This window comes from Zalophus californianus, chromosome 15, assembly GCF_009762305.2.
Source record: "Zalophus californianus isolate mZalCal1 chromosome 15, mZalCal1.pri.v2, whole genome shotgun sequence".
Classification (NCBI taxonomy): domain Eukaryota; kingdom Metazoa; phylum Chordata; class Mammalia; order Carnivora; family Otariidae; genus Zalophus; species Zalophus californianus.
Window position 1 is genome coordinate 33,085,436 of NC_045609.1, and position 15,523 is coordinate 33,100,958.

Sequence of the window (15,523 nt, forward strand, 5' to 3'; positions counted from 1 at the left end):
TGAACTGTTAATTGAAATAAGATTATGTTATTTTAGTCATGACTGCTTTAACTTCTTTCCAGTCTCCAAAGCAAAAGGAAAGATTTTTGTTCAATGACAAAACAATGATCATGGTATAATGCAAAATTTCAAAGAAAGCAGGATATAAAAGCATATACGAGCCAAATTCTATTTTTTTAAACATCTGTGCATGTGCCACAATATTATCTCTCAGTGGTGAGATTATGGGTGACTTTTTATTCATCTTTTCTTTATTTTCTAAACTTTCTATAAAAAACATATATTAAAAGAAGAAAAAAACAAAAGAACATATATTATGTTCATAATTTTTTTAAAATCAGTGTTTCTTTAAATCGCCCAAAATTACATCCAAAAGGAGTTTTCAAACTTGTTTTCTAAGGGGTGTCTGGGTGGCTCAGTTGGTTAGGCATCTGACTTCAGCTTAGGATACGATCTCAGGCTCCTGGGATCCAGCCCCACATCGGGCTCCCTGCTCAACAGAGTCTGCTTCTCCCTCTCCCTCTGCCCCTACCCCTGCTCAAGTTCTCTCTCTCTCACACATAAATAAATCTTTAAAAAAACAAACAAAAAAAACTTGTTTTCTAATCTAGATTATCTGCTGTTATCCTGGTCACAAGCATTTCACTGTTACATAAGAATGACAATTCCATGTGCAAATTTCTTCTAGTTACTAATCCCAAATAAGCCATTACAATCCAGGGCAGAAGATCTACAGATAATGGCATCTCATTAACACTGCCACCCACAAGGTGCAGAATAGTATGTGTATCAGGATAATACTTGTATGTCCTAAAATTTTTAAAGAATATTTCAGTAATATATAGAGGCTTATGTGCCAATATGTCTATACTTCTTTTTTCAGTTCAGAAGCATAAGAAAGCATCAGAAATGGTTACCTTTTTTGGTGGGAGAAGAAATGTATATCTTTCTACTGTTTGAATTATGAACCACCATTTTTGTACTTTTTCTTTACTTTTTAACTTTTTGTTTTGTTTTGTTTGCTGCTTACCATGGAGCACTTCTCCAGTACTTCCTCCTGGAACTTCAGGAATCGCTCCTGAACCTCAACTTCATTGAGGAAAAAGGCAAGGAAGTGAGTGAAAGGTTGCTTTCTTCTAAAAGTGAGCAAAAGAACATCAATCCGAGTTCGAGCTGAAATTACACCACTTCGATGCTGGCCAGTGATTACTGCAAGCAAAAAAAAAAAAAGGGAGGGATGTTTAACACAAACATCCAGTGCTTGTAAGGTAAGTGGCCTTAATACTATCATCTCTGCAGACCTCGAACAATCCTGAATGAGTACATAATGTCTGAACAAGGGACAGTACCAAGGGTAAGAAAATTACTAATGAATTCAATCTAAGCAGAATGAGGTTTAAAAACAGAATATCCTTGGGCTGCCTGGGTGGCTTAGTCAGTTAATCGTCCAACCCTAGATTTCCATTCAGATCTCAGGATTGTGAGATCGAGCCCCCCCCCCCCCCCCCCCCGCCCCCCGGGTCGGGCTGGTGCTGGGCGTGGAGGCTGCTTAAGAATCTCTCTCCCTCTGCTGCTCCCCCTGCTTGTGCGTGTGCTCTCTCTCCCTCTCTCTGTCAAATAAACAAATCAATCAATCTTAAAAAAAAAAAAAAGACCACTTCATGAAGTAGAAAAATGAGTTAAAAAAAGCTATATAGCTTCATAGCAAACCCTCATACCTTGCAGGTGGGAACGTAAAATGGTGCAGCAGCTATGGAAAAGTATGGCTGTTCCTTAAAAATTTGCAAAGAGAACTACCATATGTAAAAAGTTACAACGAGAACTACCATCTGACCAGCAATTCCACTCCTAGATAGAAATCCAAAAGAAGTAAAAGCAGGGTGCCTGGGTGGCTCAGTCATTAAGCGTCTGCCTTCGGCTCAGGTCATGATCCCAGGGTCCTGGGATCAAGCCCTCCATCGGGCTCCCTGCTCGGCAGGAAGCCTGCCTCTCCCTCTCCCACTCCCCCTGCTTGTGTTCCTGCTCTCGCGCGCTCTCTCTGTCAAAAAAAAAAGTAAAAGCAGGTATTCAAGGGGCACCTGGTGGCTCAGTCAGTCAGATCACACTCTTGATTTGGGGGTCATAAGTTTGAGCCCCACATTAGGGGTAGAGTTTACTTAAAAGAAAAAAAAAGAATAGATTTTAAAAAATAATATGAAATAGGGCGCCTGGGTGGCTCAGTTGTTAAGCGTCTGCCTTTGGCTCAGGTCATGATCCCAGGGTCCTGGGATTGAGCCCTGCATCAGGCTCCCTGCTTGGCGGGGAGCCTGCTTCTCCCTCTCCCACTCCCCCTGTTTGTGTTCCTCTCTCGCTCTCTCTCTTTCTGTCAAATAAACAAATACAATCTTTAAAAATAGTAATATGAAATATAAGAAAAAATCCTGAAAAAATTTTTTTAAAAAACAAAAACCCAAGTGTCCAAAAAAAACTCGTACACAAAGGTTCAGAGCAGCTCTAGTCACAATACCAAAAGGTGGAAACAACGCAGGTGTCCAACTGATAAATGGATAAACAAAACGTCCTATCTCCATACAATGGAATATTATTCAACCCCCCAAAAAGAGAATGAAGTACAGATAACGCAAAAATATCAATGAATCTTGAAAACATCACACTAAGTGGAAGACACCAGATAGAAAATGCCACTATATGCTTCCATTTACAGAAAGTAGCCAGAACAGGCAAATGCAGAGGGACAGAAAGCAGATTAGTGGTAGCCAAGGACTGGAGGTACGGAGGAATGGGAAGTGACTGCTTAATAGGTAAGAGGTATCCTCCCTTTTGGGAGGATAAAAACGTTCTGAAACTAGATAGTGGTGATGGTTACACAACACTGTATATGTACTAAAGGCCACTCAATTCAACACTTTAAAATGGCCCAAATGGGAGGTCCCAGGCTGGCTCAGTCGGTAGAGCATGTATGTGACTCTTGATCTGGAGGTCATGAGTTTGAGCCTCACATTAGGTGTAGAGCTCACATAAAGTAAAAATTGTCAAAATGGTAAACTTTATGTTGTGTATATATTAACCACACACAAAAAAAGTATGAACACTACATCACATAGAAATTCAAGTAACAATAAAAAGTTAAGAGCAATAAATGGAACTTTCTGTCATGTCAATTTTACCTCAATTTAGAAGAAGACTGTGGCAGGGCACCTGGGTGGCTCAGTCGTTAGGCGTCTGCCTTCAGCTCAGGTCATACTCCCTGCTCTGCCAGAAGCCTGCTTCTCCCCCTCCCACTCCCCCTGCTTGTGTTCCTGCTCTCACTATCTCTGTCAAATAAATAAATAAACTCTTCAAAAAAAAGAAGACTACTGTGGCAGCATTAGAGATTGACTACAGTGAAAAAGCAAAGGCGAATCTACTACAATATATATAATCCTATCATGTATGTATGAAAACAGAAAATTAAAGTAAAATGCTTATCTATACATTATATGGATGGATACCAAATGTCCATGTTTTGGCATTAATTTGGCCTCCTCTGATCTGGGCTATGCCTTTATGTATAAATGAAAGGGGGGACGGCACAAAGCATAGCCCACTGTCTGCAAAGAAACAAAATCATTTAGGGATTACAGAACCTCAGTGTAAGCAGAGATTAAATCTCTAGGTCGTAGAACGGACAGGGCTTGGTTCAAAACAGCAACTAAGGAAAGGTGCAAAAGATATGAACAATGAACAAAATTGGCATTTCAACAGACTATTAAAACTGTGAAAGACAGACTTATGAATATGATATAAAATATTGAAGTATTAACTGTAATAGTAGCAAAATCGGCTCTGTGCTTTAAAGACCACAAAGTTTGTCCTTCCATGCAACTACAGAGATTAAATAATTCTATTTATTTATCCTAATACTCTCCATTAAAGCACGTGAAATTTTCTGTAAGAATAACCTTTCTATTCCTCAGTAAGAATGAAAATATCATACCCATTTTACTACAAGGAAACAAGATAGACATTTCTAGGAAAAGAAGTAGATTCTGAATGAATGGATTAACAGAAAGCCTGAGAACCATTTGCCTAAGTTAAAAATTGATAAAAGTGATAGCCAAAAAATGTAAGTGGACATATGGTGTTCTGTAATGGCATCATTTATATTATCAGACAGAATACTCAGAGAATCCAAAAGACTCAATGCTCAGAGAAGGGAAGTATCCATAACAGGTACTCAAATACTGTGCTAGAGAAATGCTGATAAAGGAGGGTTTGAAGGCAAACTGGAACAAAATTAAAGGAAAGTAAAAATTATCTCTGCCAAAGAACAAAAATTTGGTGAAAAACTAAATGGAAAAGGAGCAGAAGGGAAGGAAGCTTAAAACTCTTGTTTGGGGCAGTCGTTAGGCGTCTGCCTTCGGCTCAGGTCATGATCCCAGGGTCCTGGGATCGAGCCTCACATCGGGCTCCCTGCTCGGCGGGAAGCCTGCTTCTCCCTCTCCCACTCCCCCTGCTTGTGTTCCCTCTCTCGCTGTCTCTCTCTCTCTGTCAATTAAATAAATAAAATCTTAAAAAAAAAACAAAACTCATGTTTATGTTTTATTTCTGTAAAAGTCTTCTACAAAATGCTTAATCTATTCTTTTTCATTAAGAAGGTGGTTTCATCTTTGTAACACAGTGAACTGAAAAGGGCACCCACTGAAAGGTGCTCAGCCTGATTTCCAGAAAAGATTCAAAGTAATCAATTAATGACTAAAGAGCAAATACAATGACGTTAGAAATATTCTACAAACACTAATATCTGAGAAGACCAGAATTTGCATGGCAAGGGTCTAGGGACTGTAACAAGGGACAGATAGGAAAAAGAGAATTAAAGGCACTGACATTAAACTTTTAAAACCCAATTCTCGGGCGCCCAGGGGGCTCAGATGGTTAGGCGTCTGCCTTCGGCTCAGGTCATGGTCCCAGGGTCCTGGGATCAAGTCCCGCATCGGGCTCCCTACTCCTTGGGAGCCTGCTTCTCCCTCTGCCTCTCTCTGCCTCTCTCTCTCTCTCTCTCTCTCTCTCTCATGAATAAATAAATAAAAATCTTTTAAAAAATAAATAAAAACCAATTCTCTAACTATAATAACAATATCATTTTGAAAGCATCTTCCAAAATCCCATTACCTGAGTCTTCAAAACAGACTAGATGACCAGATCCTTGTTGAGAGGACAAATTAAAACCTACTACATCATTTCCTTCTTTAGTAGCTCTAATTTGGGAGAAGCAAAAGAAAATGAATAAATGACAGCAAATACCACAACCTGTCTTAGCTCACATGACAACTCAATTCACTCTAACCAATAAATTTGATTTTGCTGTACTTTACTTCCCTACAAGACCAATAGGCCCATTCATCGTCTTGTTTTTCAATTAAATTAGTTCCACTGAATTCTTTTAACGATTTGACACACTGGGTTTCACACTGAAATATTTGTACTTTCTAAGTCAAAATGGAATCTTTACAACCCACCTACCCTTTTCTGGATATGTTTTAGAATGACTCCAGCATCTTAAAATGGCCAAGATCTCCACATTTATAGCATGTTACAATTTTTACTGCAATAAAAATTATTATAGGGACACCTGGTTATAAGCCTGGGTGGCTCAGTTGTTGGGCGTCTGCCTTCGGCTCAGGTCGTGATCCCGGGGTCCTGGGATCAAGCCCCGCATCGGGCTCCCTGCTCCGCAGGAAGCCTGCTTCTCCCTCTCCCACTCGCCCCTGCTTGTGTTCCCTCTCTCGGTCAAATAAATAAAATCTTTTAAAAAAAAATTTAAAAATAAATAAAAAATTATTGGGGCGCCTGAGTGGCTCAGTCGTTAAGCATCTGCCTTCGGCTCAGGTCATGATCCCAGGGTCCTGGGATCGAGCCCTGCATCGGGCTCCATGCTCCGCGGGAAGCCTGCTTCTCCCTCTCCCACTCCCTCTGCTTGTGTTCCCTCTTTCGCTGTGTCTCTGTCAAATAAATAAATAAAATCTTTAATAAAATAAAATAAAAATTATTATAGTTACTATATGGATAGAAAAAATGAGGAAGATATTCAACTGTTAATAGTGATTATGTCTACAGTTCGTATTACAAGACTTCCCTTTATACCTCACATATAATTTCTGTAAGCTTTTGTGTTTTTTTGAAAGCATCTATTAATTTATAATCAGGAAAAAACTAGATAATGAAATAAACTTTACTGCAATTATAAAATTACTTCAATATTTGTAGCTTAAACTTTTTTTTTTTTTAAGATTTTATTTATTCATTTGAGAGAGAGACAGAGACAGAGACAGAGAGCAGAAGGAGAGGGAGAAGCAGACTCTCCACTGAGCCAGAAGCCCAACATGGGGCTCAATCCCAGGACCCTGAGATCATGACCTGAGCCAAAGGCAGACGCTTAACTGACTGAGGCACCCAGGTATCCTATAGCTTGAACTTTAAAACTTAAGGAAAGACCTGGGTTTTTCTATCTGTAATTCTAAAGAGCTGAGTATTTTATTGAAATTCCTTAAAAAATGTCATTAAAGTTCTCATATTAGTGTCTGCTGATGCTACCAAAGGGCTGGGGAAAACTCTAGCATTTGCTGCCCAACACAGGAGTCCACATGCAACCAGTTAAATGAATTAGAAAGAAATGGAATTAAAAGTTCAGTTCCCCAGTCACACTAGCCACATTTCCAGTACTCACGATCACACGTGCTAGTGACTCCCGCACTGGACAGTGGAAGTAGAGAACATTCCCATCATCACAGGAAGTCCTTTTGGGCAGTACTGCTCTACACTCACCTGCATTGTATCTGTCGTGATGATTGTTCTTACAGAGCACAAAATGAGAAGAACACTAGTAATTTTTTTCCCCTAAAACTTAATAAAACCTATGGGTGTTTATAAAAAATGTATTATTGGAGGCTGCTGCACTTACTTGACTTTGAAAAAGTCCTACAGTTTTAGAATGAGTTGCCTTTTTTGTTGTTGTTGTTAAATTTTGTCCCTGCAGTGCCCTTCACGCAAAGCCATTTTACAACACAAGCCTGTGCCCTGGGTTCACAATGATGCTTGGTACAGACCCTTTCTGACTTGATTTATACTGCACTATTTTTCCTCACTTGAGCAGTTACTTGATTCAGGTTGTTATTTTAATTGGTACTTTTATAATATCCTTCCCAGTCTACAAAGCAAGGTAAAAACAAGAGAACCCTCTGGAAAGGGCTGAACTTTATTGCAAATTTGCTGCTGGTTTTCTCTAATTCTAACTTGAAACAATTCACAAACTCCATTTCAAGCTAGTAAAGCATGAAATCATTCTCCTAATACACAACAAAATCTGGAAGCTTTATAACATCAGTACACAGTAAAGTAAAAAAGTGAAGGCCCAGATACTCAAACAAGACAAGGTTGTATAACTACATCTTTCTTCATTTGGGAGACTGATAACTGATATATCATAAAAAGGCCAACTGCTACAGAACCCCACAAAGAATACAGTCACTCTTCAATCCCACCCAGGGACACTAAAAAAAAAAAAAAAAAAAAGACTACAGTCACTAAATACCTCCACTGGGTCACACTATTCCATACTCATGCAAAAGTGATTGCAAATATAACTTATATATACCAAGTCTCACCAATTTCTCCTTCTTGTCCAGGCTTAGGAATGCTAATAGAGGTCTTGGTTTCCACTTCTAGTTTCTTCCTAGTGTCTCCTCTTTTGCCAACTATGTGCCTATAATATAAAGAAAAATTAATTAATGGAAGGACATTAAGTCAAATGTACCAGAATAAAAAATTCCATCATGTTTAAATCATATGTGGCCACAGATACTCCCTTATAGAAAAGTGCTTCAGTAAGGCTTAATATTTGTAGAGAAATTACAAGCTGTATAGCTTTACAGAATGTGCTGCATTGCACTCATGGGCAAAATGACACCCTACGGTCAATTTAATGAATAAACAGAAATAACCATCCCATGCCCAACACCTGTTTGCTCTTCAATATTAGATTCAAAACATGGGTCTGCAGTTCATTGAAAAGAAAGCTGGCATCGTCTCAAAAGGCACTTCTAGCAACCAGTTTGGAGAAAACGTTGTCCTTTAGAGAGCAAATTAACTATATTAGGAGTTCATTGTAAAAGAATTATCCTTAATTAATAAAATAAGGGTAAAAAGCTTAGCAAAGAGAAGGATCCACCATTTAGGAGAGATTATCCAGAATAGCTTCAAAAGCAAAAAGAGAAGACAGGTAACCCTCAAGCTGAATTCAGCACATACATGTTTTGTTCAGGAGATTTCACCTAAAAATTGGGAAATTTCACCTAAAAATATAGATTTCCAGGTTCTTTGGAAAAATTAGAAGATCTGACAACCCATGGCAATAAGGGACTGGAGCTTACTCTTCATCCCTAAAAATGGAACATGAGCTTATCACAATCCCTATCATTCCCTGAAATATAGATTTCCAGGTTCTTTGGAAAAAATTAGAAGATCTGACAACCCATGGCAATAATGGGCTGGAGCTTACTCTCGTCCCTAAAAATGGAACATGAGCTTATCACAATCCCTATCACTCCCTACTCCGTTTCATCTACTCTGCTTCAACCATCTAGTGACTCCTTTACATTCATTGCCTGGGCCTCCTGGAATAAATAATTCTGACAATCCAAGGTTATCTTCTGGAACCCACAGTAACAATATGTGTTAAAGTAAATGAGACTACTAGAACCAGGAGAAAAGTTTCAGAGTCTATAAAGCACTAAAGTCTCAAAGACAGGATTATAAAGAGAAAAAACTTCCCTATCAACAGTATTTCAGCTTCTATAATTTCAATTACAGTGCCCAACAATATGGGTGACTAGGTCTAAAACTGCATTTGTTTTTACCTGGAATAACCAGCCCAATTATTTCCATTAAGATCTACTGCAGTAAGGCAGGTTAAAAAAAAAAAAAAAACAGAAAACAAGATGTTTAGAAGAGGAATGAAACGCCACAACTTCCCTGTAGTTTTTCCCTGTGTTGCACTCTGTGCTGGCACCCACTTTGTCAGGCTTTTGTCTTTCCAGGCCGTATCAATAAGGGCTACTTTCACTCAGGCTACTGTTGGTTAACATATGGCTAATAGAGAAGCCTCTTACAAAAAGCAGCTGGCTTGGAGTGTCCCGCTGGCTCAGTCCGTATAGCATGCAACTCTTGATCTGGGGGTTGTGAACTCAAGCCCCACGTTGGAGTGTACAGATTACTTAAAAATAAGATCTTTAAAAACACACACAAACAAATGTAGCTGGCTCAATGTGTTATTAATAGTCTAGGCATTTTAAAAAGGAAGTGGTTGAGGTTAAAGAAGTTTTAGACTCAAGTCTTGGGCAAGTCTAACCACTAATCTAACCACTCTAAACCTATTTCTTCACTTTCAAAAATGGAGTGAATAATACCTAAGTATAATAAAGTTGTGAGGATTAAAGGTGATCATATATAAAAGGGCTTTCCAGTGACTGGCACGTAGCTCAGTACGGTCCATACCATCCTCATTAAGCCCATAATGGCATCCTTCCAATTTAGAGCATAGCCAGATTCAAAAGAGGTTTACATGGGGAGTCTAAAACATTCCCTACAATAATAAGAGACACACCGTGAAAAGGTGACTCCTTTATTAAACATATAAGTAGAAATTCCTACCAGATCGAGTAGTTCTCAATCTTGGCTACCCACTTGAATCACCTGGGGGGCTTCAAAGACTAATGATGCCTCAGTCCAGCTCCCAGAGATTCTGATTTAATTGGTGTGGGGTGCATCCAAGCATAGGGAGTTTTAAAAGTTCCCCAGGTGATTCTAATGTGCACCTGATGTCGAGAACTAATGTATAACGTCTAGTACATGGACAGGTATTACAACCATTAGGATTTCATTATAAATTAGTTTGGTCAAGTAATTTCTTCCCTGATCCAAATGAACCTAGAAAAATGATTAATAAGAAAGAAATCTTCCTGGGGCACCTGGGAGGCTCAGTCATTAAGCGTCTGCCTTCGGCTCAGGTCATGATCCCAGGGTCCTGGGATCGAGCCCGACATCCGGCTCCCTGCTCCGCAGGAAGCCTGCTTCTCCCTCTCCCACTCCCCCTGCTTGTGTTCCCTCTCTCGCTGTGTCTCTCTCTGTCAAATAAATAAATAAAATCTTAAAAAAAAAAAGAAGGAAATCTTCCTAGTAAATACTGTCTATTAATTACAATTGAACAGAATCAATACCTAATTTAACATGCAAGTCATCTAGAATACAATGAATACTTAAAATATATAGAATTCAGAAGATCAAGTTGGAATCAAACATCTAAGGAATTTTTACACAACTTAGTGGTGGCAAATATACACATTAAGGAAAACGGTTACACGGATTTCATCAGGAAACGGAACCATGACTTTCTAAAATCTTGTTTCTTAGAAGAAAATGTCACTGGAACCTTAAAGGAAAATGAGCTGTCAGATTTAGCATTTGGTTTCCCATCTGGCCACATTCCAAGAGAAGAATTTCATCCTTAATAGGTGTTTCAGAATATTTTCAAGATTGGTGAAAATAAAATTATTTGCTTCGTGGAGCTTAAAGGTATATAATTTTATATTTGTAGATCTCCTTTCACAGAGGAGCTTGAACACTTAATTAACCTGGTACAACACAGAAAAACAATTTACACAATTCCTAGACCAGCCTATCTCCAGAGGTGTAAACCTAAAAGAAGCCAGTTAGCCACATAAACTAACTATGTTTGGTTTTTTTTAAAGATTTTATTATTCATTTGAGACAGAGAGATAAAGAAAGAGAGCATGATCGGGGTAGAGGAAGACTTGGGGCCTGACCCCAGGACCTGGAGATCATGACCTGAGTCGAAGGCAGACGGTAAACTAACCGTGTTAGTGGTGAGACAGAATGTGAGCAAGCAAGCAAGCAAGCACCGACTGAAGTGAGCAAAAAGTTTCCAAGCAAATTCATAATGACAACCTTGGAGAAAGCATACCAGTTTTTGACAAACATTGGAGATTAATGGAACACATTCCTGCCTTCCAGAAGTCTCCCATCTTGTGAAGAAGACATCCAATAATATGCAAATAAGTGTAAATACATGGCCGAAAAATTGTACAAAGGAAAGGTAGAGGATGTTATGAAAACATATGGTAGTCAGTGTGGTTGGAAGGGATGATGGTGTCAAAGCAAGTTTCCCTAAGAAAGAAGAATATAACTAGGTAAGGAAGAGAGATTATAAGGCAAAGGAAACAGCGTATGCCAAAGCTCTATGGCAGGAAGGAACAAAGCACACTTCAGGAACTGAAGAAAACTAGCTAGGCTTAAGTGCAAAATCAGAAAAAGAGTGGTATGAGTTGTGACTGAAAAATGCAGGGCTGCCTAAGTCACATTCAAGATTCCATCATTCCAATGGAACAGAATTCCATCTTCAATGGAAAGATGTTGACAGATTGAAGCAGAGGAAATAATCACATTTGCCTTTTAGAAAGATCATTCCACCCTCAATGTGAAGAACTGATTGGGAGGAGAACAATAATCAATGTGGACAGCCTAGTAAGGAGGCTATTTGAAGCAATCCACAGAAGATGCAGCAGGGTGCTGGTCTTTCAGTAAAGAATAAGACCAATGGTAGATTCAAAAGATATTTAAGAGGCAAAATCAACAGGACTTGGTGATACATTTGGAATGGTGAAATTGATCCATAATCAGTCCTTAGAAATTCTAGGACATAAAACACTAAATTGTTTTGTCATTAGTAATCAAGCACTCAGTAAGTATGGAAAAGAGTCAGCTTCCTGCTGAGTTTCCTGGAAGTGTGTCCCATGAGGCTGGGCAGTGGGGAGCCTCACTCACTTGTAGAGCAAGCTGGGGGCCTTCACGGTACACCGGAAACCTTGCTGGGTCGGCACCACCTCGTAGGCATCACAGGGCTCCTCTGCACACTCCACAAAGCCTGCAGAGAAACCATAACACCTCCTCACATCTGCTGCTCTGTGGACAACAGTCTTCTCCCCATCGGCCAATCACGCTCAAGGTTTAAAAAAATACACACACACACACACAGAACAGCCCAACACTTTATATTGCAGAATACTGCTCTGACAGTCCTTCCAACCTGCTCTTAGAAGAAAATTAAAAAACACATGACTAGGGGCGCCTGGGTGGCTCAGTCGTTAGGTGTCTGCCTTCAGCTCAGGTCATGATCCCGGAGTCCTGGGTTTGAGCCCCGCATCGGGCTCCCTGCTCAGCGGGAAGCCTGTTTCTCCCTCTCCTACTCCCCCTGCTTGTGTTCCCTCTCTCGCTGTGTCTCTCTCTGTCAAATAAATGAATAAAACCTTAAAAAAAAAAAAAAAGAACTTTGGAAAGATAGTATATACATACCACTATTTAACTGTTTTCTCCCAAAACGCTAAGACACAATAAAAATTTTTTTCTATTTTTTTATAAGGATGTAATTCACATAACATCCTCTTACAGTGTGCAAGTAAGCAGTTTTTAGTATTAAGACACAAAATTACTTCAATGAATGAGACAGGAATGGTAGCAGGAGAACTTACTCCATTCCACCAGGCAAAGAGACAGGAGGGTCAAGTAAAGGTCAAGTCCCCAAGGATGAAGGGAAACAATGGGGAAAACCAGAAGGAAGACAAACCCCAAGGCTTAGGGCATGATGGAAGAACTTATAAACCAAAAGGAAAAGGAAGCAGAGAACCTGAAAGGACTTATTTATGCATTAAACCCAAGCCCAAGTTAATCGGCTTGAAAATATTCATAATCCATCCCCACTGTTTAGCTTACTTCTTAAAATTATCCCTATGTAATAATAAAGTTATGTTAGTTGTCTATTTGGAACTGCCTATATGAGTGCAAAGCAGAGACAAATAACATTAACAGTATTAACAGTTAATATCTTGGGGCACTGGACAAAATACATATTTCATTTATTTCAACAATTTATATATATTATTTCACAACTTTACAGATAAAGAACTTAATTTTGTCACAGAATATTCATGGTTAACATTGTTTACTAAAATTACCCCGTGTTACATTTAAGCCTCTGCACAAAGATGAAACATGATTTAGGAAGTGCAAATGAGAATGCCTCGTCAAAATGAAAATCACCAGTCCCCTTAGACATCAACACAAATGGAGCTAGATAGAGGCCAAACATCTCAAATTTCAGTGCTCACACAGAAACACTATGAAACAAAACAAAGCAATGCTTCTATAATGCGAGAGAACATTGTACTGGTATCTGACCAAAGAGCAACTAGGATTACCTTGATAGAAGTCTTCATCATCTTCTTCATGTTGATAAGTCTGTTCTTGGATGGGATTTTTTCTGTAAATCCGTCCACCAATTCTTACAAGCTGTGGGCGCAGAACTTCCATGATACTTTCTCCAAACACTATTCTAGTGAAATCCTGAAAAATAAATGATCACCTTACCTTGTTTTAATCAGAAATGAAAACCATATCTCTATTTTATGCATCATTATGTAATCGGGACATCAGTTCACAGCACATTCTAAACAAAAGCAGCACTGTTTTCATTGGATTTCCCTACCTGCAAGCTGTTTTAAGTCAACTGCTGTATCTTCCACGACAGCACTCTATTCCTGGCTCACTCTAGACAATAATTTGTTTTTGTTTCCAAAGGTTTTATTTTTTTTTAAGATTTTATTTATGTATTTGATAGAGACACAGCAAGAGAGGGAACACAAGCAGGGGGAGTGGGAGAGGGAGAAGCAGGCTTCCCGCGGAGCAGAAGGCCTGACGCAGGGCTCGATCCCAGAACCCTGGGATCAGGACCTGAGCCGAAGGCAGATGCCCAACGACAGCCACCCAGGCACCCCACAAAAGTTTTATTTTTAAGTAATCTCTACAACCAACATCAAGTTCGAACTCACCACCCCAAGATCAAGAGTTGCCTGCGCCACTGACTGAGCCAGCCAGGTGCCCCTAGACAGTAATTTGTAAACTATTTCAGCACTCTAAGAAAAGGTGATTAAAAGAAACTCAGCCCTCTCTATACAGCCTGTCCATGACTTGAAAGCACAGATGTCTCTTTATTATTTTAACCTCAAAGTTAAACCTTCTGTGTTTAACTAACCATTTGCTAAGGGTCTCACCCTTTTAATCCAGCATGATAATTCAGAGGATTAGGAATGTTTAGCACACTTATCCTTGAAGGCGGGGGGGGGGAATAACCCCTAAGTACTTTTAGAAGTGCTAGAAATATATACCTCAAAATTAGATCCAGCTGCCCATCAAAACAGTTAAAATATGACATAACCAAATGGTTCTTCAAACCAACACACTGCTGAGAGGAGGAATCCATTTCTATAGGCCACTACTCAAAAAATGTACATCATGGGATGCCTGGGTGGCTCAAGTCATGATCCCAGACTCCTGGGATGGAGTCTGGCATCTGGCTCCTTGCTCAGCGGAGAGCCTGCTTCTCCCTCTGCTGCTGCTCCCCCTGCCTGTGCTCGCTCTCTCTCAAATAAATAAATAAAATCTAGGGCGCCTGGGTGGCTCAGATGGTTAAGCGTCTGCCTTCGGCTCGGGTCATGGTCCCGGAGTCCTGGGATCGAGTCCCGCGTCGGGCTCCCTGCTCCTTGGGAGCCTGCTTCTCCCTCTGCCTTTCTCTCTCTCTGCCTCTCTCTCTCTCTCTCTGTCTCTCATGAATAAATAAAACCTTTAAAAAAAAATAAAATAAAATAAATAAATAAAATCTAAAAAAAAAAAAATGTACATCATTCACTGAAAAGCCAACCTTCTAGTCACCACTTAATGAATCGAGAATTAAGGACACAAAGGTTCCTTATGGGCTAGCTGTGGTTAAGTTCAACCAATCTTCCTACTACATAGGTAACACAGTCTTGGAAGCCCAAAATTAGAGTTCCTCCCAAAAACCTGACCAATCTTTATTAAATACACTAAGGCCCAATCCAACCCTCAGCAAGTAAGTCACTTTAATTTGCAATTTGCTTACAGAACCAAGAGGAGATTTTGCATTGTGAGAAATAACAACACAGAAAGTAACAGACTTGAATGATGCCGGGCATAATTAGCAACAATTTAATGACATTACACTCTAGTGGCCTATTCCCCCAGGACCTCACAAAAGAAAAAAGGCCCTTCACAAAATCAGATTTTAATGTTTAGGTCGGACCCTCAGACAGCGAACTTCACCTGCCGAATTCCCCATACGACACCCAGCTATGAAGCTGTTTGAAAAAAGGGGGAATAACCAATTTAAACCTGCTTCGTGGTAGTCTGGGGAGAGAGCGGAGCGGAAAGCCTGCAATGCCGTGGGGAAGGTGAAGCCCTGAATCATAAAAGCAAGCAAAAAAGCGAGCACACCAAGTCGAGTTGTTAAGAAAGAGGAACTCCGGGGCGGAAAGCAAACCGCGGTAAGGCCGGGTGAGCGCATGACCCGGAAGTCCTCTGTCGGAGCGCGTCCTCCATCCTTCTCCGCCCTGGCCACGCC

General features: G+C 39.9%; 1 protein-coding gene across 6 annotated transcripts in view; it reads right to left on the reverse strand.

Annotated features, from left to right (window-relative positions):
• The window catches only part of ASCC1 (activating signal cointegrator 1 complex subunit 1), a 105,611-nt gene that overhangs the window by 89,743 nt on the left and 345 nt on the right, over window positions 1-15,523 (reverse strand). Inside the window, exons 1-5 of one of the 6 annotated variants that reach the window (XM_027596388.2) lie at window positions 15,397-15,523; window positions 13,308-13,452; window positions 11,878-11,977; window positions 7,644-7,741; window positions 1,031-1,209 (exon numbers count right to left, since the gene is read on the reverse strand). In XM_027596388.2, the coding sequence (XP_027452189.1) occupies window positions 1,031-1,209; window positions 7,644-7,741; window positions 11,878-11,977; window positions 13,308-13,419 (489 nt within the window). In that variant the 5' untranslated portion in view covers window positions 13,420-13,452; window positions 15,397-15,523. Of the gene's footprint in view, window positions 1-1,030; window positions 1,210-7,643; window positions 7,742-11,877; window positions 11,978-13,307; window positions 13,453-13,594; window positions 13,738-15,294 lie in introns of those variants that run through there. The other 5 variants (XM_035724273.1, XM_027596390.2, XM_027596391.2 and 2 more) reach the window with 5 other exon arrangements.